This window comes from Pristis pectinata, chromosome 5 (genome assembly GCF_009764475.1).
Source record: "Pristis pectinata isolate sPriPec2 chromosome 5, sPriPec2.1.pri, whole genome shotgun sequence".
NCBI lineage: Eukaryota > Metazoa > Chordata > Chondrichthyes > Rhinopristiformes > Pristidae > Pristis > Pristis pectinata.
The window spans coordinates 112,210,286-112,236,235 of NC_067409.1; the positions used below are offsets into that span (position 1 = coordinate 112,210,286).

General features: G+C 40.8%; 1 protein-coding gene across 1 annotated transcript in view; it reads right to left on the bottom strand.

The window, feature by feature from the left end:
- LOC127571014 (retinoic acid receptor beta-like) overlaps positions 1-25,950 on the bottom strand; it is a 179,330-nt gene that overhangs the window by 110,153 nt on the left and 43,227 nt on the right. The window contains exon 3 of the mRNA XM_052016987.1: positions 3,157-3,298. Within this exon, the coding sequence (XP_051872947.1) occupies positions 3,157-3,298 (142 nt within the window). The remainder of the gene's footprint in view (positions 1-3,156; positions 3,299-25,950) is intronic.

Below are 25,950 nucleotides of genomic sequence, written 5' to 3' on the forward strand. Positions count from 1 at the left end.
CAGCTTTTAAGTCTAGATTTAATTCTTTGAGGTACCAAATTCCCCAAGGTATCAAAGACTAAGTTCAGCAGGAGCACTGATGAAAGAAAAAGTGGAATTACCATTTCAGCCTTAACTTGACACAATGGAATTAAGAAACATTCTCTTCTCACACTCGACTTTGGGTATATATTTTACCTCAGATATTGAAAAATTATTGAAGAATATACATTTTATTGCTTTTGTGTGTATTAATTAGGAACTGTTTTACAGCTATATGTCTTTCTCTGGCTAAATATCAGAACATTCAGCATTTAAGAGATTTATTGAAAATCAGATGCATGGATATTACATGATCAAAAGCATGTATGTGCTGTGAAAGACACTCTCATGGGATTATGTAACCTCTCATAATAGGGTACAGTATAACGGCTTCATAAATGTTTAATGGAACCTTCATTACATTTGAAATAAAATATTAAGAGGCACATATAAAATATTTACAACATAGCAATAGCAAGCATTTAGTGAAACTGGATGACAAACTAAATAAATAAGTAAACACAAACATACAAAATATATTAAAAATTAAATCGATAAATTGGAAGTCTATGTACTAATCTTGCAATTTGTCAAACATCATACATTGACATACATTATGTTTAAGAGTTTAGCTTTCTCATGGTGTGATCACCTTTGTTTTACTGTAGTGGTTTAATTGCTTTCCACTTGCAAAGTTTCTCTCTACCAAAGTTTTTTTATCTAGCTCTTTTTCTTCCATACTAAACTTCTGATGGTTATAATTTCATAGCTGCTTTCTTTAAAAATTTTTTACCCTTGTTGACAGAAATATTAGGCATTCCATACAAGTTGAAATATTTTTAGAAACTGCAGTAAAGCATTAATATGGTAACATAATAATGTTGAACAGTTTAAAAATCCTGTGAACTATACTGTTTTGAGTTCTGAAGACTAGGATTTCCATCTTGAAAATGTGATCCATGCAATATCAATATTAGAGACACAAGAGAGACTGCAGATACTGGAAATCTGGAGCAACACACAAAACGCTGGAGGAACTCAGCGGGTCCGGCAGCATCTATGGAGGGAAATGAACAGTCAACATTCCCTCATCAGGACTGGGAAGGAAGAGGGCACCCTACCCTTTCATCTTCTCCTTACCCTTTCATTCTGGCTTCTGCCCTGCTGAGTTCCTCCAGCATTTTGTGTGCTGCTCAATATCAATATTAGTTTTTAAAAACAACATTGTTATACATAGTCACATATTAAAACAGAATAGGAGAGCAAAAATCTGAAAATACTGGTCATTTTCAACTGTACCATCACAATTCTAAAAAAAACCATTCTGTTTGATTGGGTTTACTTTTAGCTGAAAAGAATTTAGAATGGAACTTTTCCACAGAAATTTAACTGATCATTTCCCAAAATATCAGTGAAGGTTTAACAGAACCTCTGGGTTAATGCTCTGGAGTTTCACCAGTTATGCTGAAGTCATGGCACTGGATTGAAAGAACCGCTATCTAAGTGATTATCACACCAAGAAGAAAAATATAAATTTTGTTTAAGCTAGGTACCATTAACTGATACCATTATTAGAAGTACAGTCTTGAAAGGATTTTTGAGCTGAATGAAGAAGTTGAACTGACAGCTCTTATTAATGAAGCACAATTGAGAACAGATTCTACTTCTAACAATGTTAATTCTTTTCCCATATGACGTTAACTTCAGTGACTCATTCATGCTAGTATGCCCAATAAAGTCATTTCCATTTTAGCAAATATGGACAGAAATGAGTAAAAAAAAGAAAAAGAACATTGTTGTTAACTGTAATGTTGATTTTATAGGGTGTATGATGGTGAGAATAGCCCTCAGCAACTAATCGTTATTTTATCACCAACTCTATCTGTCCCTATTATCAAAGTTGTTCACTATCTTGGCAAGAAACAGAAAGTGCTGAAAGTATTCATAAGGTCAGGCAGCATCTGTGCAGAGAGTAATAGAGCTAATGTTAACTCTGGTTCTCACTCCACAGATGCTGCCTGACTTGCTGAGCATTTCTAACATCCACTGTTTTAATTCAGATTTCCTGCAACCACCGTTATTACCTCAGCAATATGTTTCTAATGCATAAATACTCCCTTAACAAAATGCACTGACATACATATCAATAGCATCACTTGTCAGTACCTTTAAGTCAGTTCAACTGCTCTCATTTATGCCTTCAACACCTCCAAACTTAATTATTCCAATCCTTTGCTGAGAAACCTCCCAATTCCCCATTCTCTGCAAGCTTCGGCACATCCAATATTCTGCTTCCTGTTTCTTACTCCATGCCAAGTACTGTTCACTCATCAGTTGCTCTCTCCACTGATCTACCAGGTTTCCAATTAAAAATTTTCATTCTTGATTCTAAACTCTCCATGACTTCACTATTCCTTGCTTTACTAACCTTCACAAGCTCCACAATTTCCTTCCATCCTGCAAATCTTCATCCCATTGGTTTTAGCTTCCTGTGCATTCCTTCCTCTTTGACCCAGCACTGGTAGTAATACCTTTCACCAACTCTATCTGTCCAGAATTCTTACTTCAAACTAATTTGCATCTCTGTCTTATTAAGGCTGTTTTTAAAATTGAGCTCATTTAGATCAACTTTAAAATTATACCTTATTTGACTTTGTCTCCATGTTTCACAAGCCTCTACAAAATGTCTGATCAAGTTTTCTAAGTTAAACTATTGCTGGTGTTTATATTTCAATTTGCAATCCAGTCACAGTGTTTATTTTGCATATTGTTTTACTGACAGCATGGTATATCGAATGATGGAACAGCAAGACACCTAGTTTCAAAGCCATGTCCTATTATTACAAGACTTCGGTTGAGAAGATACATGCAATTGTCACTGAAAGCTCCTGGACACAACCTTCACAACATGAGCATGAAATGAAAGCAGCCCCTCTGGGAAGCAAAATGTCCTATGGGCCTGTGCAGCAATGAAAATATTCCAAACATGAGTCAGAAGAAGGTCAGAAGAAATCCATATTTTAGCCTAAAGATTTATTTTTCAACCATTACTGGCTTTTCACTACAAGGTGATTCATAGAGGCAAACTGGACTACTTATAATATTGAAATGATAAAGAGTAAAACGTGAACTTACACTCTTTAGACATGCCCACTTCAAAACACTTTTGTAATCGACAGTACTGGCAGCGATTTCTCGTAACCTTGTTGATGACACAGTTCTTTTCTCTGTGACAAGTGTAAACCATGTTTTTCTGGATGCTTCTCCGGAAGAAACCCTGAAAGACGCAGCAAAAAGGAAATGTAAGAGCTGTGTCCCAGAACTGATGTAGACACTTTTTCAATGCAGACTACATTATCTGTAACAAATAGAAGCCATATTTTAAGACCGTGATGATCCAACTGAAAAATAATCCACATTCATCTCAATTAATCAATTAATATAATGGAAATATCCTGGCAGAACTTTAATGTTGGAGAAAGAAGTGGATGGACTTCAGAATCTGATATTTTGGAACTGTCATTATGGAGGCAAATGTGGAGACAACATCTGAAGACATTTATACACATCATTCTTGGAACATAGAAATATAAGTAGGTCATTGAGCCTGTTCGGCCTTTGAGTGAGATTACGGTTGATCAAATCCATTTACTGCCCTGGAGACATAAAGTAGTCTGATAAAACAACTCAATCTGCTCATACAGAGGAACAGGAAAAGCAGAAGTACAACATGGTTTCATGAGTTTTATAACTGCACAACTATAGTTCATATAGTGCTTAACTGTTTAGCAATTATTAATTAATGTGCCTCTGCATTTCTAAAATAATATTATTGGGTGGAACAGTTGGTTATACACAAATAGGTAATGACTGAAGGAATCAGCCCAAGGTTTGCACAAAATTGATCCTCCAATTTCAGACCATGCTGAACCACTTGGTGTGATCAGAAGTCCTGACGCAGTTGCTTGGTCTGGCCCAGTGCTAGTTCAACTGGTTGCAACAGCTTTCTTGTGGCTCCTGGGAGAAGGTGGGGTGAGTAGTGGGACAGTGAAAAGACCGCCCAGCAGAGGCCTTCAGGATTGTAACCACGAGACCACAATGCTGCTGCCTGGTCCCAAAGTATGGCAAGTAAAGAGAAACTTTTGTAATGAATTGATCTGTATGGATGGTATGCAAGACAAGTTTTTCACTGTACCTCAGTACATGTAACAATAATAAACCAATTTACCAACTTACCAGAAAGAGGAATGCTAGAAATGTCCGTGGAGAGTGAAACAGGGTTAATTCTTCAGGTCAATGAATTACATCAAAGTAGTGAGAAGTTAGCTTTGAGAGAAAGAAGTTGCATTTGTCTTGGGTAGCCTTCTGGTGTGCCTTGAAGGACCACTTGTCAGGCTGCTACGAGCAATAAAATCTACTGCAGCCTGAGTGGCATATGAGAGCAATAACATTTCAAGTTTCTTTGGGCACAGGACAGTCTTTTGAAATTAAACCTGTTCACCTTTGTATTATGCCAGGAAAACAAGTAAAATGATATTTAATTTTGTTCGCTCAAAGTTAAATTCTAACTCTGTTGAACTTGACGGCATCCCCATGGCCAACAGCTTCATTACATACCAAACATACCAAACACTGCTAGTGGGAATCAACAGAAATAGTGGATTCCTTAAAAATTCCTTATAAAATCTACTCAGCTTAAAAAGAAAAATAACATTACACTAATACTTTATTGTTGCCGTGGCAGTGGCTTAGGAGTCTTTATGTGGAATAGGGTCAAATTTGTCACTCTAGTTTGCCCAGCAGCTTCAGATACACATTGAGTTTGATCTACACTGAATGCCATGTGCTAGAAAACTGGCTGGAACAGCAGTACATAACTAAGAGTACTGCATGGAACTGCAATAATGCCTTATATTCAACCTAATTGAAATAGGGTGGGGTATAGAGAAGGCAAATGATGCATGTGCTGCGCTATTTCCAAAACTAATTTCATTCCTCTTGCTTTATCTTCTCCAAATAATGGCCCAATTATTCTGACTGCCAGAAAGCAGTTCCAAAGAAAACCACCAGTTTTCAGCCATTGTACCTCAGCAAGTCTTGGATCACTGTACACATGCATCAAAGGTGCGAGGTTGAGATGAGCTGGAAGTCAGATGCAGACAAATCTCAAAGTCAAGGTCGAGTTTATTGTCACATGCACAAGTCCGTGTGTGCACAGGTGCAATGAAAAACTTACTTGCAGTGGCATCACAGGCACATAGCATCATATAAGCAGTATTTCCAAGAAAAACATATATTAAACATAAATTATACACAACTTTACAAGACAAAAATGCAATTAGAACAAAAAAAAAGTCAATTTTAGTGTAAAGTGATCAGAATGGTCATAGTGTTGCTAAACTGTAGTGATTGGTGTTTTGCCGGTTGGTTCAAAAACCGAATGGTTGAAGGGAAGTAGCTGTTCCTGAACCTGGTGGTGTGCGACTTCAGGCTCCTGTACCTCCTGCCCAATGGTTGCTGTGAGAAGATGGGATGGCCCAGATGGTGGGGATCTTTGGTGATAGATGTTGCCTTCTTGATGCAGCACCTCCTGTAGATATTCCTGATGGTGGGGAGGGATGTGCCCATGATGTATTGGGCAGAGTCCACTACACCTGACTGTCCATTCTGTGACTTTACTCATCATTGAGCCCAGCAGCGGAGCAGTGACTCTCTGAAGAGAAGGTCTAGGTGCACTTTGTACTCTGCCCTCAGGGAGGGTTGGATGGTGAACATTAACCCTTTTGATTTACATAGGATTAGCAACCTTATGGAAGAAAGTAAATCTAAGTGCTTAACTTATTTTACTGTATTTTATTTCATTTAAATATTTTAATTACTTGTTTGCATTTCAATGTGTTTTAATAAATATTTCTGTTAATTTTCTTTATTTATTTAAAGCTATTTGAACAGTTTCGAGACCTCTATCAGAGACATTTAAAAATAGTTGAAACCCTTTTACAGCTGGTAACCTGTCAAAGGCTGTCTGGATATTCATGGAGCAGGGCTTCAGGATACTATGCTTGAGCCCTACTCATTACATGGACCCCGTTCTACCTTGTTGAGTGTGGAGGCTCAAATAGTCTGGCCTTCCACATCCGGAAAGCGTCAATGTGACTCGATGGGGAACGCGGGTGGAGGATCTGGGTGGGGGCAGGTCCCACAGGATCCAGCTTCTTAGCTTCCAGAACTTGAAACATCACCTCGCAAGAATGCCTGGTTACTGTGTCGTTTATCACTTTTCTCCATTCGTCATTTGCTTACAAGAGGAAATTGCACAACATTACAAAAGTAAGGAGCCAGTCAGCCATTCTAGTTGGTGATGGTTTTTATAATCCACATGAATCTCCTCCCATTCCACCTACTTTATCTCAGCCTTTCAGATGACCTTTTCCCATTTCTCTCATGTTTCTCCTTTCTTATTAAACGCAGCTAAGCTGTTTGCTTCAGCTCCTTCATGTTCCTTTTTCTTACCACTTCTGAGTAAAGAAAATTATTATTTCTCAATTGAATTCATTAGTCAATATCTCCTCCTTATTGTCACTAAAATTGATTTCTCTCGATAGTATAAACACCCAGCATATCCAAAACACTTAAAGATCTCTAACAGTCTTCTCTCATTTAAAGAAAAAGTCCAACCCATTCATTCTTTCCTGACCCTTGAAGTATCGCCATTATTCAGATGTTTCATCTTGTTACCACTCAGATGACTTTCTTTATCGAGTGGCAAAATCTGGAGTGAAATGTGGACGTGACTTACTGTCATTGATCAGCATTTCAGAACCAAATGCAAATTGAAGAGGTTTATGTCCATTAGTAGGCATTAAGCAGCTTCAATGTGTGTGTTATTGGACATCATACTCCGAAAGATTGCATCAGTTCCGACTCTTTTGCCACTGAAGCTCCTATTTAATCTGGATGGAAGTTCTGCATCAAATTGGACGTGACATTCACTTTAACAGCACTTTCGTCATTGCTGTGCTAAGTTTCATTCTTTAACGCACCTCTGCAAACACTGATAAAGATTTCTGGGACATTTCTAGAAATTTACTGCACATCTATGAAATTTATTGCAAGAATTTGGGCTTTCTGTCAGATGGTAGTGTGCATTCTCCCTGCAAGCAAAAAGACATATAGTACTGACAAAAGTGAGCAGCTCATTTTTAATTCTTAATTGCCATGAAATCTTATCTTCAGTAAAGAAAGTGGAAAGTGATATGTGGAATCTTGAGTACAAAAGGTATTAAAGAAGCAATTTACTGGCTGCATTATTTAAACATAGCACAGGATATAGAGTATACCCTGTGAAACATTATCTCTTAAAACACTTTGTGTTAGAGTCGTTCTCCATCAAGAAGTTACTAGTTCTGAATTCTATGTCACAGATCCACAGTATAAATATACACATAATTCTTTTGCAAATTTATTGAAAAAGCTCTGACTTTCATGATAAATATTTGCCAAGACCACCTTCTCTGTTTACACACTACTGCAACTGATGATGTAATTTGTGTTGAAAGCCACAAAAATATCACCGAGTCATTGGGTGCATCATGTCATGATAAGAAAATGTGATAGTGGCAGAAGTCCACCCCCACCCCAACCAACCACACTCCTACAGCTGCTGTATCTGCTGAGGAGATCACCACAACTTCCAATCAACTTTGATTCATGTGCACCAGCCCCACCAGAAAATATCAGAAGGATTGAAAAATATATTAAAATGTCTGAAGATGATTATGAAATAAGCCATTGGAAACAAAATCTACTTGTAGAGGATTGTGATGGTCTTTTCTGTTGAAGAGTTACTGAAGCTAGTTTTTCACCTTTGCAATTTGGAAGTCAAACTGATCACTTAAGTTTCATCTCCTTGATTGGCCCCACCAAATTTTGATTTTAGTTTGCTCAGATACTGCTCGATTTTCCACACTTGTTATCCACTCACTAATATTCTCCAGCATCTAGCATTCAAGTGCTCCACGGCACCTTCACACAATTAACACTGCTGCAACCTTCATACTCGTGACTTGTATATGCTGCCAGCTACTCAACCTTGGGCTTGCTGGACAAACTTGGGCTTTTTTCTTCTGGAGCGGCAGAGGCTGAGGGGTGATCTGTTGGAAGTGTATAGAATTATGAGGGGCACAGATAGGGTGGACAAGCAATATCTTTTTCCCATTATTGAGCGATCCAATACCAGAGGGCATGCATTTAAGGTGGGGGGGGGGGGGTAGGTTCAGAACAGACGTGAGGGGTACGTTTTTTACTCAGAGAGTGGTGGACGCCTGGAATGCATTGCCTGATAGGGTGGTGGAGGCAAATTCATTGGGGGCTTTTAAGAGGGGCTTGGATGGACACATGAATGAGAGGAAAATGGAGGGATATGGGCATTTTGTAGGTAGAAGGGATTAGCTATGTCGGCACGACAGCGTGGGCCAAAGGGCCTGTTCTGTGCTGTACTGCTCTATGTTCTTAACAACCACATCACAGGAAAACATTGCCTAAGACTCACAAATAGACATCACTCTCTTGAAGGCAAATTGGCACATAACTCAATGCTGCAGCCTCACCCTCTTCCCCAATCTCAACCTCACCGCACCTTACCCTCACTACAACCTAACCCTCACCACACCTCACCCTCACCACACCTCACCTCTCCCCAATCTCACCGTCACCGCACCTTACCCTCACCACAGCTCACCCTCACTGCACCTCACCCTCACCGCACCTCACCCTCGCCGCACCTCACCCTCGCCGCACCTCACCACACCTCACCCTCACCACACCTCACCCTCACACCTCACCCTCACCATCTCACCGCGCCTCACCCTCACCACGCCTCACCCTCACCACACCTCACCCTCACCGCACATCACCCTCACCGCACCTCATCCTCACCGCACGTCACCCTCACCGCACGTCCTCACCTCACCCTCTCCACACCTCACCCTCACACCTCACCCTCACGTCACCCTCACCACACCTCACCCTCACCTCCCCAATCTCACCCTCACCACACCTCACCCTAACCATCTCACCCTCACCCTCACTGCAACCTCACATTCACCACATCTCACCCTCACCGCACCTCACCCTCACCACGCCTCACCCTCACCACGCCTCACCCTCACCACGCCTCACCCTCACCCTCACCGCACCTCACCCTCGCCACAATGGACGTCAGCAGAACAGCGGGCAACGTGAGTTCAGATGCAGAAATTCAAATGAGAGCCTAGACCTTACCCTGTCCAAAACACACAAGAAGGCCGAAGGATATGGACAAAGAAATGCATTGTGCATTTGGAATCTGCCAGGAAGCCAATGTCTAATGTCAAACAGCATCAGGAAGTCTGGCACCAACGCAGCACTGGGCTTTGTGCAGAGTTTGGACCCACATTCCAGTGTGGATGCGATGGCAAAGTCTTACTCAAGCTTGGAGCAGAGCCTCACGGTTGATGCGGCAGATTTGACAGCAGTACAAGCAGCACTCGCCCAGCACTTTGATGACTACAACAAATGTTAGAACACTAATGTTCAAACCAGGTTCAACAAATGTACAGACACACACAACCCCGTCAAAATTTGCTCTGGCAGATTTCATATGGCAATGTAGTTTTTGCTGAATTTATCCTTTCCACTTATGCATGTTTTGTGCACCAGAGTCATCCCAGGGTTGTCAGCAGACGGATCTGGGTGCCCTTTCTCCACTCATTTGTTTACTCTGTTGGTTCAAAGGGAGCGGACAAAGTGCACTGCTGCAGGACTATAGCACCAAAACTTAGGAAGATATTGCATGCTGACTGGCATAATTCGTTTCACACATTAGCTACATTTTGACAGAATTAAATTCCTTTCAGTTCCAGGATAGGAGATGGCTAAGACTGGGTGCCTGTGAAGCTACATGCATGTAGTCAATAGCACTCTGCACCACAGAGAAACCGCATTCCTCAGAAAGCTCTATGTTTTCTCTGTCTGCTGTTCCCTGACAAGAGAGGATAAAATGAATAGAGCACCAGTCACCTCTTTTATTCAACAATTGATGAAATACGGTGAGATGTTGCAAACATCTCCAGTTCCATCATGGAAGAAGCCAGAGACATAAATAATTCCTTACCATACTCACCTGGAAAGCCACTGGTAATACAGTCATGCCCTGTTCTGGGGATGCAGATGTGCCTTCAGCAGGTGGACATTTTCAGGAAGAGTGTGCTTATGGAAACACAGACATCTCACGCTTTGTTCCTTGCTGATGTTTAGATGGTGGGATTGCTCTCTGAATATCCTGGGTTGATGTAGCCTTCCACTGAGAGACCTTCTCCCTCTTCCAATAACATGTTCTGCTTTATGTGCCCTCTACTCACTCTCTTATTCATACCATAATGGAAGGGAATCTACAAATATGATCATACTGAGGGCAACTGGTTCATACTGCAGGCATGTGTGCAAGTATATTGTGGATGCCTTTTGAACCCCATAGCACACACAAAAAAATACCAAAATCAATCTTGCACTCTTGATTAACCCAGCTCCCTTAATTTGACTGGTTCTTCTCAACCAGGCACCTAACAAGGTTATCATAACTGAATTCACAAAAAAACACGATGGGTTGGCCAACAGCACAATAATTCTTTACAAACGATTGGTTCTTTGTTTAATTGGTTAGTCAATTAAAAAGCCTGAAGAGCTTAAAACAAGTGTGATCAGCACAAGTTTTTATTCAGGGTGCTGTTGATTTTTTTCTGTATCATGTTCCTTATTTTATCCACAATTTTCCTTTGAAGTTTGGGGACATTATGAGGAGTAATACCATACTTCTGGCAGAGAGCAATGCCCACCAGCAGCATGCATTAAAATTTTATGTCAGTATTATATGCAATCTTCCACTCTTTCTGGTAAATGGTCAAAAAATCATGCACTATGACTAAATTTTCCAAATGTATTATTCGTGCAATTTTTCTCCAAATTATTTTATTATGTTAGTCAGGAAAGAAATTTCTAAAATAACAATACAATAAATCTTACACGTGACAGCTTTAGTACCAAAAGGTTGTTACCACTTTAGAGCTAGATCCAATTTGGAAATATTCTGACTTCATTATTCTAACAGAAAATGACTAGTTACGAGTAATTTGTGAAACATCATCAGTGGATTCTGGGCTTGAATCCCGAAGTCACAAAGCTGCTAGAAAGGTTTCATCTTCACTTAAGAATGAGAAACCACCTTCACTCACACGTTGAGGTCGGATGCTCCTTGGTGTACGTAAAGCCCATCTATAGCATTACTGTGTTTCTCAGGAAAGGGTTATGAAGGAAAGAAAATGAGTATGAAGAGGAAAAATATACACTGTATAAAAAAACAAAAGTTACATCATGACTCAAATAGGCATGAGATTCAAATGAAGTTTTAATTCTTGTCAATTGCCTTGATAAACTAAACCAGACATTTCCAACAAGGTAGGTAATTGAGTACATAAATTACTGCTTGGAGTATTAGCAGAAGCACAGTACGATGAAATCTGATGAAGATATAAACACCTGTTTATTTTGAATCATTTATCTTGTTGCCTACAATTGTTGACAGGGGATCTTCATAAATGTGCATTAATGATTTATTTGGTAATATTGTCAACAGTAATTTTTAGACTCTAGATTTACAAACTGGTTAACAAATAGTCTAATTTTTGTCAATGTGATAAAAATTAAACCTCATTAGCCATTGTGCTTATCATTTGAATACTAAATTATAGCAATATTAATCAGTACCAGGCTGACACGTGTACATGCGTACTTCTTTAATAATGCAGTTATTATGAAGTAAACATGTATTCAAACATTACATTAATTGCAAAGAAGATGTAACAATCAACACCTAACCTTTAAATTTGAAGTAAAAATAGCTCAGCAAGAAAATTACCTAAAAAAGCTTTCAAAATATAGCATAAATACAAACTGCCAGAAAAGGAGCTCACAAACCTATTCATTTAACCAGAGCTGGATGAGAATTAAAAGAGGAGAAAATAACAGAAAACATGGAGGCAACTACATCACTTCATTTGGAATAAAGACAACAAATTCTTGAAATTGATATTGCATCAGTGTACCATGCTTGTTTGGAAAATTAAATAGATCAGCAAGAAGAAATGACCATGCTAAACTGTAATCATTGCAGGCAGATTTTCAGGCATATTTAGAAACAGCTGCATCAAGTATAGTTTCTGTTTTACATTCAAAGTATTACAAAATATGTTTAAAACCTTCCACCAAAGACATGGCATAGGGCAGAAAAACTAAAGGAACTGCTATTTGGTGAAGGAAAGACAGAGGCTTCACAATATGTTCCCTTCCCCTTTAATTTGAAATAGAATGATAACTGATTGCACAATGTATACAGCATGCTTATTTTGATACAATGAAATGACTTTTACTGAGCAGCAGCGTAGGAATTGATTGTAGTAATAAGCAGGCTGCACCAGTTGAGCAGACTGGCGGCGCTTATAATTAAACAGAATGGATGAGTGAGATCAGAAGGCTAAAATTACAGGTTTATTCTTGTGCCCGTTCTATGATATGAATGTGAAAATTACACAGTGCATTTTAAACACAGGGGCTCTTTATCCTGTGTACAGTATGTTCTACCCAGTTATTCTGTAATTTTAAGGTAGCAGCTGACAATCTATTGAGAGAAAAGAATATTTTATTTAAAACATCAAGTAATGAGATTCCTTGCTGAATCAGTGGGTGCTGATGTCACATGTAGTGGGAAGCACTGTTCGACATGTCAACACATGTAGAAATACAGAAATGTTATCATAATAAGCCAGGTTTTGAACAGAGGTAGAAGAAAGAACACATTTTTCTTTCTGCAATGCCTACTTTTCATGCTGAGGTTTCTTTTGTGTCACCAGAAGATTCAATTCCTGCCATGTCCTCCTTGGTAATCTCCCATTTGCCAGCTCCCATGAAGTACAACCTGTCTTGAGTTCATTATCCAAGTTCAGTCCATTCATATTTTCCCTATCTTTGTCAACACAACTGCTAACTCAAAATATTTAAAATTCTTGTCTGTATCTTCAGGTTCTCCTTGTCCTAGTCCTAACTTTTTCCAATCTTACATCGTACCACATAACATATCGTCTTCTGACTTTGGTATAGTATTTAGCTCTTCATCATCCTTTATCCTACCAGTAGTAACAAAAGCTTCAGCCACCTTAGTCAAATCTCTGGAACCTCCTTCACCATCCTTACGGATCTCCATACACATCTCCTTGATCACCTTCACTCTGCCTTAAATCCTGTTGTCACACACTCTGTGAAACAACCAATGAAATATCCAACTTTGCAAGTTTTTGTGGTTAATGTTGTCAATGCAGCAATTACAGCAGTTTCAGCACCACTGTAGATTTGTAAATTGTCATCCCCAATTACTGTGTCATTCTTCTGTGTGAGTGATGATATTAGTAGTTAAATTCTGTCAAGATACTGTGCTAACAACTACCACACCTTATTTCAGAGTGCTTGGGGAAAAAAAGTGAACTAATGCTTGAAGCTGGTTTATGGTTATCCATGACACATGCTGTTACAAGAGATTTCACTGCAAGTCTTAAGACACTAGTTGATCTAACTGCGAAGACATCATCTGCTACAACAGTTTCATGCTTTCTTGAACTCCCTTCAAAGTTTGTTTCAATGTTCCCTCACGGTGCTTGTAGACTGTTGGTCCCCTGCCAGCCTTTCGGTTGGATGGAACATACTAACCGTTATGAACTGTATTCACAAGCAGTCCAACTCCAAGAAGGTTCCATACTGACCAGACAGGGACTCACACCATCCGCATGCTGAGTCTCAATCAGGAGGATTTGACCTTCTGACTGACATTGGTGAAGAGGACTTCTGTACACATTCAGCATGGCAGGCGGGGGTTCAGTCCTGGGCTCTTCCTTAGTCAGTTACCAGGGGAATCTTTATTGGTTCTTTTCCTTCTGATCAGTATTATGCTTAAATTCATTGGATTGTCACATCTGATCTGAGTTCACAGGCAAAAAAGGCATAGTGGCAATCAGACAGGCATAGTGGCATGTCAGCAGCCAGCAGCAAGCCTGGGCTCGGCTCAGTCCTGATTCAAGGATCTGCACCACCCACCCCACTTCTCCCAATCAGCAAAACGATCATCAATGCACCTTCTGTCCCAGGAAATAGCAATGACTTAAGAGATAACTGGGAATTTCAAGCTCCACCACAGCACAGCATTCTCTATGTAGTCAGCAGCATGTTACTTCCTCACTCGAACACACAACAAAAGTCTGCTTGAACAGACCAACTTTCAACTCAACCACAGACCAGATGAAGGCTATTGAGATCCTTCAAATAACCAAGGTTGGCAGGGAATTGGTGCAGGGGATGGACTGCTGCTAAATGTCAGGTTTCCAAGCTGCCACATGACGTTAGCTGGATCACTGTGGCCCATTTAAGTTGGGTTTGTGTCAAATTAAGATCATAAGGAATTACTGTCACTATCTGCCTAATTTTCATTCTTCCATCATTCCAAACCTCACAGGAGTGCATAAGATCACAAGGGGTATGGATAAGGTTCATAGTCTTATCCCCAGGGTTGGGGAATCTAAAACTAGAGGGCACTGATACAAGAGGGGAGAGATTTAAACGAGACCTGAGAGGTAACTTCTTTACACAGAGGGTGGTGAGTACCTGGAATGAGCTGCCAGAGGAAGTGGTCGAGGTGGGTACAATTGCAACATTTAAGAGGCATCTGGATAGGCACATGGAGAGGAGGGGCTTGGAGGGTTATGGGCCAAACGCAGACAACTGGGACTAGCAGGGAGGGTGCTGCGGTTGGCACAGGCCAGTTGGGCTGAAGGGCCTGTTTCCGTGCTGTATTACTCTATGATTCTATTTACACAATACCATGCTATCCAATGTGATGAGCACAATGAGTTGTGCTAATAATGTACACTTTCAACTCAGACAAAACCGTAATCAAATAACTTCTACAGCACCAAAAAACTGACTCCACAAAGCCCAGTTTCATTGTCAATATCGTCCTTTTCCTTCTGCGTCAGCCCCTTGGCATTGAAGATGACTGGCAGTGGTACAAAGCTAAACAACATTTTAATACTTATGTGCAGAAGAAACTGGCAATGCCCTGATTTATTTTTAATGTGCTACTATTGACATTTCTGCTTAATAAACTGATAAGACCAATGTGGTTCTCACAGACTGGGTAGTTTGTGAGGCATTGTGCTCCTTCTGGCATTTATACGGGGCTTCTGTCAGCTCCTGATGCATGGACTCGAGGTTTTCAACGCCTTCCACAATGCTCCTTCTGCACTTTGAGCAGCCATGGGTCAGAGATTCCCAAGAGTCAGTGGAGGTGCTGGAAGGAAGCTTTGAGCACTTTGTTGAATCCTTCCCTCGACATAGTCGGTAATCCCTTCTGTGATAGAACATGGAATAGGATGTCTGTTTCAGGAACCTCCAACTGGGCATGCAGATGCCCAATATAGCTGCCTTGGTGTGGGTAGGGCCTCAATGCTGGGGATCCTGGCCTGGGAGAGGACGCTGACAATGATTCGCTTATACTTCCATGGAACTTAGAGGTGCCTGCTGCTGTAGTCCAGGTCTCAGAAGCAGATATGTGCTGGTTTTATTTTTGTGTTTTATGCCAGATCCAAGGTCTGGGTCTTCAGGCGCTTTTCTGCTCCATTGAATAAAGGCTGTGCAGGCACGGCCAATGTATTGAATAGCTGATAGCTACTGCACTCCTGCTGGGGTACAAAGCTAATATAATATTTTAACACTTATTCGCAGAAGAAACTGGCAATGCCCTGACTGTCCCTTTTGTTAGTACAAAATCGAAGCTCCAAAATTCTAAGAAATAGATGGATCAAGCATTTCTGAATCAGAATCAGATTTATTATCAGTGACATATGATGTGAAGTTTGTTGTTTTGTGGCAGTAGTACGGCGCAAGACGTAAAAATCTATAAATTACAAAAAAAAATAAATAGTGCAAAAAAAAAGGAATAATGAGGTAGTGTTCACGGGTTCATGGACCGTTCAGAAATCTGATGGTGGAGGGGAAGAAGCTGTTCCTGAAACACTGAGTGTGGATCTTCAGGCTTCTGTACCTCTTCCCCGATGGTGGTAACAAGAAGAGGGCATGTCCTGGGTGGTGAAGGTCCTTGATGATGGATTCCACCCTCTGCAGCCTCTTGCAACCCTGTGCATTGGGGCCTCCGTACCAGGCGGTGATGCAACCAGTCAGAATGCTCTCCATTGTACTTCTGTTGAGATTTGCAAGAGTCTTTCATGACACACCAAATCTCCTCAAACTCCTAAAGAAGTAGAGCCACTGGCATGCCTTCTTCGTGGTTGCATCAATGTGTTGGACCCCGGATAGATCCTTTGAGATGTTAATGCACAGGAACTTGAAGCTCTTCACCCTTTCCACCGCTGACCCCTCAATGGACCGGTGTGTGTTCTCCTGACTTCCTCTCCTTGAAGTCCACAATCAGTTCCTTGGTCTTGCTGACACTGAGTACGAGGTTCTTGTTGCAACACTACTTAACCAGCTGATCTACCTCACTCCTGTAAACCTCCTGTATGCCATGACCAAACAATTTTCACAGAGCTTTTAATTTCATCGGACTTTCCATTGGCCCCATCTTCACATCAAGGGGCACGTCTGCCTTAAGTTCCTGGGCACACACAAACATACTTCCCTTTAAAAAGCTTCACAAGCTCTCAAGAGAGGACTGATAGTCTTTAACATACCAACAAATTGCTCTCTTAGAAAAGTAAATACTTCCCAAAAGTTTCCTTCCAGTTCAGGAAGGGTCTTGGGGACTTCCTGTCGGAATGCCTCGGTGCTGCTACATGTTAAGTGGTATTCCATGCAAAAGATAGTACACTGGGGCAGCTACATTTGATAGGAATACAGGAAATTATAGAACAAATAGAGGTAGCTCAACTTCCACCATTGTCACATGGCCATAGAGACATACAGGAGACAGGCCTTTTGGCCCATTGAGTCCATACTAACCATCAAACCCTCATTTACTCTATTTTGTCACCCTTTATTTTCTCTCCCCATTCCCATCAACTCCTTCCAGATTCTGTCACTCACCTTTAGAATGGCCAATTAACCTCCAACCCGCAAGCCTTTGGGATGTGGGAGGAAACCAGAGCACCAAGAGGAAATGCACGGAGAACATGCAAACTCCACACAGACAGCACCCTCATTGCCGCAGGGTACAAAAGTGATGGGATTACTGACTAATTTTAGCAATCAAATTCTGTCAATTAGTGTTGGTAAACTAGTTTATTATTGTCACTTGTACCGAGGTACAGTGAAAAACCTGTCTTGCAAACCGATCGTACAGATCAATTCATTACACAGTGCAGTTACATTGGGTTAGTACAGAGTGCATTGATGTAGTACCGGTAAAAACAATAACAGTACAGAGTAAAGTGTCACAGCTACAGAGAAAGTGCAGTGCAATAAGGTGCAAGGTCACAACAAGGTAGATCGTGAGGTCAGAGTCCATCTGATTGTATAAGGGAACCGTTCAATAGTCTTATCACAGTGGGGTAGAAGCTGTCCTTAAGTCTGGTGGTATGTGCCCTCAGGCTCCTGTATCTTCTACCCTATGGAAGAGGAGAGAAGAGAGAATGTCCCAGGTCGTAGGGGTCTTTGATTATGCTGGCTGCTTCACCAAGACAACGAGAGGTAAAGACAGAGGCCAAGGAGGGGAGGCTGGTGTCCATGATGCACTGGGCTGTGTCCACAACTCTCTACAGCTTCTTGCAGTCCTGGGCAGAGCAGTTGCCGTACCAAGCCGTGATACATCCAGATAGGATGATTTCTATGGTGCATTGGTAAAAGTTGGTGAGAGTCAAAGGGGACAAACCAAATTTCTTTAGCCTCCTGAGGAAGTAGAGGCACTGGTGAGCTTTCTTGGCCGTGGCATCTATGTGACTTGACCAGGACAGGCTGTTGGTGATGTTCACTCCCAGGAACTTGAAGCTCTCAATCCTCTCGACCTCAGCACCATTGATGTAATTAATCTGACACAGTCCAGATGTGTAACAAGAAAAATCAACAGTGGTGGAATTCTTTTCGAATCCTGAATATAAAGAATCCAGAAGTCCAAACTAATTGTTCTTCACAAGCCTGCCACGCTTCTGAAATTCTATGTGTCAAATTATTAGCACACTCAATCCCAATATATTATTCCCTGAAAGAAATCCTCTAATTGATCAACCCTTTTCTAATTCCATCAACAATACCTTCAAGCCAATTCCACAGTTTCGAATTAACCTCACTGAAATATTAGTCCTGATATCCAGTGGGATAACTGCAAGTGAGACCAAAAATGAACAAAGTATATGGTAAGGCCATGGATGAGGAGGCTAGCTCTATTTACAGGCCTAATCGCCTCTATTGTGCTTTCTGCCCAGCAGACAAACAAAGGAAGAGCACTTTGGTGCCAGGATCTTTGGGGATCTTCCTCAACAATTGAGAGGACAGTCAGAATTAGTGCTGTGGTGAAGGCATATGATCAGCCTAGTTAACAAGTTAAAAGTTGGAGCTAGGGAGATGGGATTAGGGTTGAGAGACCTTCGTTCAGAGTTGGCTGAGGTGTTCAGCAATTGAAAGTAGGACATTCAAAAATCAGACGGAGTGGGGAGAGGGAGAGATCTCATAGATTGGGGAGATCAGTTGATTGCAAAACTCATTCTCTGCCACAGCGCAGAATGTTGTGAGTGCAGATGTGGCAGAAGTCAAGATGTGTAGTCACAGTGGTGTGATAAAGTGAGCAGAGTGTTCAGTTTCTGCGGCTGTAAGCAGTGGGATGAGTCCAGCAATAGGAGCTGTGGAGTGGAGCAGCAGATATTTATTTCTATCATTAAGGGACGTGGGCTTCACAGCTTGAGCCAGCGTTTAATTGCCAGTCCCTTCTTGCAGCCTTCTTGAACCACTACAGTCCTTGAGGAGTGGGTATATCTACAATGTTGTTAGGGAGAGAGTTCCAGGTTTTTGACACAGTGACGGTGAAGGAATGGCAGTGTGTTTCCAAGTCAGGATGCTGTGTAGCTTGGAGGGCAATTTCCAGAGGGTGGTGTTCCCCGGGCTTTTGCTGCCCTTGTCCTTCTAGCTGGTAGAGATGGTGGGTTTGAAGGAGCTGAACAAGAGGTCTTGGTGAGTTGTCACAGTGCATCCTGCAGATGGTACAAACTGCTGCCTCTGTGCATCGGGGGTGGAGTGAGTGATCGGTTGTGGATGGGGTGCCTGTCAAGCGGGCAGCTATGTTCTGTATGGTGTCAAGCTTCTAGAATGTCATTGAAGCTGCACTCATCCTGGCAAATGGAGAGTATTCCCTCACACTCCTGACAAGCTTTGTAGATGGTGGACAGGCTTTGGAGAATTAGGAGGTGAGTTACTTGCCACAGATTCCTAGCCTCTGACCTGCTCTTGTAGCCACATTGTGTATATGGCTACTTCAGTTTAGTTTCTAGAGAGACAGACCTGTTATGTTGAACCAAAATGTCACAAACAGATTGCTGAGGGATCTACTTGTTAACATTTTTCCCAGATTTGATTATCTGCTATGACTACCCTCTGGTTTCTATTAGTCAATGAGTTAAACATCCACAGTGAGATTATTCCACAAATTTTTACTTTGAGTATTTAACAGAAACCAGCCTCCCCTCCATGCTCTGTCCATACTTCTCGCTGCCTCGGTAAAGCAGCCAGCATAATCAAAGACCCCACCCACCCCGGACATTCTCTCTTCTCCCCCCTCCCATCGGGCAGAAGATACAAAAGCCTGAAAGCACGTACCACCAGGCTCAAGGACAGCATCTATCCCGCTGTTGTAAGACTATTGATTGGTTCCTTAGTACCATAAGATGGATTCTTGACCTCACAATCTACCTCATTATGACCTTGCACCTTATTGTCTGCCTGCACTGCACTTTCTCTGTAACTATAACACTTTATTCTGCATTCTGTTATTGTTTTACCTTGTACTACCTCAATGCACTGTTGTAATGAATTGACCTGTGTGGATGGTACGCAAGACATGTTTTTCACTTTCATATGACAATAATAAACCAATTTACCAATTTTCCACAGTGGTGGAAATGTTTTATTACTTTTAGTGAAACTGAAATATATTACATCCATTACCTTATCCCTCTCTAGCTTCCTTGTCACATCCTCAAAGAAAAATATTTTAGCCAGAGCAGCCCTTCATGAAACGATAGTTGATTACTTAATACTAGTTTATTTCTGTTCAGACACACACAAAGGTTTCCATTTCTTTACTCACAATGAATGCCAACCCCATGGGTGTGTTTTCCCCTGCGTCATTCTTGCTTCATTAAAAAGTAATATTTGTCTTTCCACAGGCAATATTATTTCATCAATCATTAATCAATCATTTGGTGTGTCACCAAATACTCTTGCAAATTTCTATAGATGTACAGTGGAGAGCACTCTGATTTGTTGCATCACAGGCTGGTGTGGAGGCTCCAATGTACAGGATCGCAAGAAGCTGCAGAGGGTTGTAGACTCAGCCAGCTCCATCACGGGCACAACCCTCCCCACCATCAAGGACGTCTTCAAGAGGCATCCATCATTAAGGACCCTCACCATCTGGGACGTGTCCTCTTCTCGTTACTACCATCGGGGCGGAGGTACAGGAGCCTGAAGACCCACACTCAACGATTCAGGAACAGCTTCTTCCCCTCCTCCATCAGATTTCTGAACAGTCCATGAACCCATGAACACTACTTTGTTGCTCCTTTTTTGTTGCACTATTTGTTTATTTTGTAATTTATAGATTTTATGTCTTTGCACTGTACTGCTGTTACAAAACAACAAATTTCACATCATATAAGACAGTGATAATAAACCTGATTCTGATTCTGGAAAGATCAGCAGTATTAGTACATTAATATTAGCACTCTGGCCACATTATTTTATCAGAATGGGCACTTTGGAAGAATTTCTGCAGCAGCTGCATTGTACTGGCAATATAAATGGATACTGTGCATTAATCCAATTAATTACAGCACTGTTTATGACATCTTAAAAGGTTTAACTTATCAAGCAAATTTATTAATAGCACCAATTAAAATAGTCTCGTAGAATGTAAACAGTTTTAAAATATTGTGCTATTTGGGGATGCTTATCACAGCAGGTTACAGAAATCATCGCGTTTGTCATAGGATGGCAGGTAGTGTCAAATCAAAGAGCTTTAATTATGGGTGCTGAACAATTCTTAAATATAAACATTCAGTTGTAAATTCAGATATTTTATATCCTCAATAACTGTTAATTCATTCAATGAATTTCTTCTTTGAGGGTCAAACTACTAGAGTTTTGGGATTCTTAGTTATACATACAGCTGACCTGTGAGTAGTACTCGACACTTCAATAGGCTATTAACTGAAGCTGCGCCATAACTGTGATGCTATGGGCAGCAGTAAATACGTTCACATGTGCAGGTGTAATCTTTTATTTTCACTTGAGTCAATCATCAATAAAATTGCCAGTGAAGGGGCCATTTATATCCACCTAATAAAAAAAAAGTACCCGTGGTTGCTTTGTGGTGATATATCATTGTCACACTTATGCAGATCATAAAGAATAAAAAATGCCCATCATACTGAGAGCCCAGACTAGTTATTTACTCTAAGGATTATTCCCAGAGTCAATGAAGATTCTATAGCAATGCTCTTCAAGGACAAGTTTAAATGGAGCATTAGAAGAGTCTACAATGACAATGACTTATTCAAAAAATGCATTAAATCCCACTTGAAACATTCTGAAACCTATCTAAACTCCACCTTGTGGTGCATTGAAATTGGATCTTTATCTTTGGGAACTGTGCAGTTAGATGGCAATAAATAACTGAACACATTTGCAGTGACTTGGGAATAGATTGTAATGGTAACACTGACTTTACTGCAGGAAAATAGTAAGTGTTATTTATCTAGAGCTCAATACAAGGTATCAGACACATTAGAATACAATATTAATCCAATCAAAAATCAATTTCCCTTTATCAGTGTTGGAGAAGGTGAGAAATTTTAGGAAATAGGAGAGGTGGGGAACATTAGATTTTAGTGACTTGGAGCTGAATCTATGTGAAAGATAAACAAGGAGATCTAGTGGCCCACAATAAAATAGAAAATTGACACAGAACACATAACACAAGCCCACAGAGAAAAACAAAATGCCACAGATGCTGGAAATCTGGAACACAAACAGAAATACCTCAAAAATCTAGTGTACCTGCAATGCCGTTCCAAACAGAGCAATGCATGAGGAATGGCATCATCCCATGCACCACTGATACAAACATCACATCACAAATGCCAGGGAGATGATCAGTCAAATTTGCACAATGACATGAAATGATCAGAAATGGCCATTATTGCATTTCATTCCAAAATAAGTTAAGGTGATTAAATTTCTAGACAAAAATATACAGTAAAACAGAATCAGTATTTCAAGTCCTTCCTACAGATCCTACCTGGCCTGCTGAGTATTTCTGGTACTTGCAATGACCTCTGTCTTTAATAAAGTTCATACAGTGAGTTCTGTGTCTTGTAGGAGACTTCTTTTTCCAAAACTTGAAAACACCATTGCCAAAACAACGAGTTTCAGGGCAATACCACTAAATGTACTATTTCTATCAACATGTTGTACATTGGCTCCAAATTTCATTACATTGATTCCATGCAATATATTTCAGAGGCAGAATTCAAAATGTTGATGCAATTATATTGTGTGCTTAGCAATGCAGACTGAGGATGATTTTCTAGGGACCTCTGTATTAAAGAGATATAAATGGATTAGTAAGAGCATTTTATTTAATGTTATAATAAAACTGGAGGCAACATGTTGTTTATTTGAAAAATTACTTGCTACACAGTTGAAGAGCTTTAAATTAGATGATGGTTGGATGACAGAAACCATATTGACACTGCACATGGAGGGAGGCAGAAACCTTGTAAATAGAGTGGTAGGAGACAAGAAAATATTTGATGACTAACTTACTAATGCTGGGTGTTTCTTTTTGAACTTGTCCAGGGAAAATTCTTGGCATGGAATTGCATCTGTTCCCCTTCTGTGAGAAATTCATAATCAGGATGACCTGACAGTGATTTATGAATATAAGGAATCAGTTCCAGCAGAAAAACAAACAACTGAAAACCAGCTTTTGTTTCTGGTTCGCAAGTTGCATGCCTACATAGAGCTTTGAAAAAGCAGACCATTTTAATGCATTATACCAAACTTAAAGATACTCCCACTGTCTAGAAATATATCATGTTACCATTTAATGTGGCAAAAGAATAAAGCTCAACAACTGAATTATAGAAAGAATAGTGGCACAGAGCAGAACCTCTGCATTCTCCCAATCAGGGAGATGCTGCCCACATCTTGGTGAGCACCAAGTTTTGTTTACCCATCCCTCTTGCCCACCACTATTGTTTTCTGAAATGTTCCATCTACTCTAATGCTGATGCAAGACGATTGATTTTTGATTGGATTAACACTGCATGCTAATGTGTCTGATGCCTTGTATTGAGTTCTCAATAAATAACTGCAGTAAAGTCAGTGTGACCACTGCAATCTATTCACACATTACTGCAAATGATATAAATGTTATTTATTGTTGTCAAACTGCGCAGTTCGCAAAGATAAATGCCTCAGTGTTAAAACTTTCATCTGTGTTCAAATCCTTCAAAGGCCTATCTGTATAACCTCTGCCAGGTTCTGTGCTGTTTGTACACTCCATATTTTTCACCTCACCATTGAAAGCTGATTAGGACTTCTTAAACCTCTCTGCGTCTCTATTGTGGTCTATGTCTGTTGGCCAAACAGAAAATTCCTACTTTAAGGTTGGTGGGTTCCTGCTGTCTGCAGATAAAATGTTATCTGGATATATTTTATGAGTTTGTACCATACTTGCAGTTCAGTTGAAAATCCAATGCCACAAATAAAGAAATAAAAGCAGAAAATGCTGGAGAGACTCCGCAGGTTAAGCAGTGAGAAACAGGAGAGTTAACAAGTCGACATTTCATCAGAATTGCAAAAGTGATGAAAAGTGTGGTTTAAGTTGTGGAGGTGGAGAGAACAAGAGGGATATATGTGATAGGAAGGAGACCCAGAGAATCTAGGTGAACTTAATAACAGTATTGAGGAGTTCCTGTTGGGCAGTATCCACACCACTGATGATGACTGCATGATTACTGTTAAAGTGAAGGATCAGGACACAGTATGTGTGATTACTGGGGCAGGTTGCAAGTAATGGGGATGGGACACTCACAGGCAAAACTTTACACAAGTCCTGCTAATGGAAAGTAAAGTGGTGAATTAAATTTGGTAAATTGCTTTATTACTGTCACATGTACTGAAGTACAGTGAAAAACTTGTCTTGCATACCATACATAACGATCAATTCATTACAGTGCATTGAGGTAGTACAAGGTCAAGCAATAACAGAATGCAGAATAAAGTGTTACGGTTACAGAGAAAGTGCAGTGCAGGCAGACAATAAGGTGCAAGGTCACAACAAGGTAGATTGTGAGGTCAAGAGTCCCTCTTATCGTTCTAGGGAACCATTCAATAGTCTTATAACAGTGGGATAGAAGCTGTCCTTGAGCCTGGTGGTACGTGCTTTCAGGCTTTTGTATCTTCTGCCCGATGAAAGGGGGGAGAAGAGAGAACACCCTATTATGCACACACTCTGGAGAAGTACTGTGAACACAGGAAGGAATGGGTGCTCTGGGGCTCAAGGTAACTTGGAAGTCCTATGCTGATGACTGTAGGAGACTCTGTCCAGAAACCCTGACCAACACTGAGCAGGCACCGGATTAGAGGTTTTGGGATGAATATCTTCCACCTCAGCTCCACTTGGTGCAAAGGGAACTTGGTGAAAGGCAAAGTGTTTCCCTCGAGAATCACTTACTTTGCCTTTGATTGAACACAATGCATGGAAGGTGAGGGACACACACCCAAGCCAGTTAGTGGTGAAAGCAGTGACAGGAAATGCCTGGGGGAGGGTGAGTGAAGTCAGCAGCAGGAGAAGGTGCGGAGGTAGTAAAGAGCACCACAGCACAGACACCGTGACAAGCTCTGCAGAGACAGGCACAGACACAAGTGGTGGGCATTCTACTGAACAATTTGCAAGCTTAATTGTTCAGAATAGTCAACCGTACAGGCTATGAGCAGCCAGCTGAGGGTAGTCTGTCTGTTACAGTGTCTGGGTCCTAAGGAAAGGTGAACATGGATATTTGAAAGCTCCCAATTCTTGTGACCAACCTGACTCCTGAGAAAAGGTGCAGAGTTCTGAAGAAGGACAAAAGAATGATAAAATACTGGAAATCCTCTATTCCCAGATTGATCTGGATAGGAAGTTGGGATATGTGTACCTTGTGATAAAGCAACTGATTGAAAAAGCACATGAAATCGATGAGAGTGAAATAGTGGGAAGCACAGTCAGCATGACCAAGGGAACCAAGGAGTCTCCAGGGTGTAAACATGACAAGACCCAAGAATAGGTACACAACAGTTCGTTTGAAGAGACTAGAGAGTGGGGACACAACAGTTAGTGTGACTACAAATAAAAAGGGAGGAAACTCAGAGGGACATAAATCTTTGGAACTCTCTCTTAAAGGGTGGAAGCAGAGTCACTGATTATTTTTATGGCAAAAGTAGAGAAATGGAAGGGGGGTGAAAAATTACCATGGATAGATGGGAATATGGATTGAGGGCAAATTGAGATCAGCCCTGATGTTATTAAATGGCAGAGCAAGGTTGAGGAGACAAATGGCCTAGTCCTGCTCCTAATTTATATGT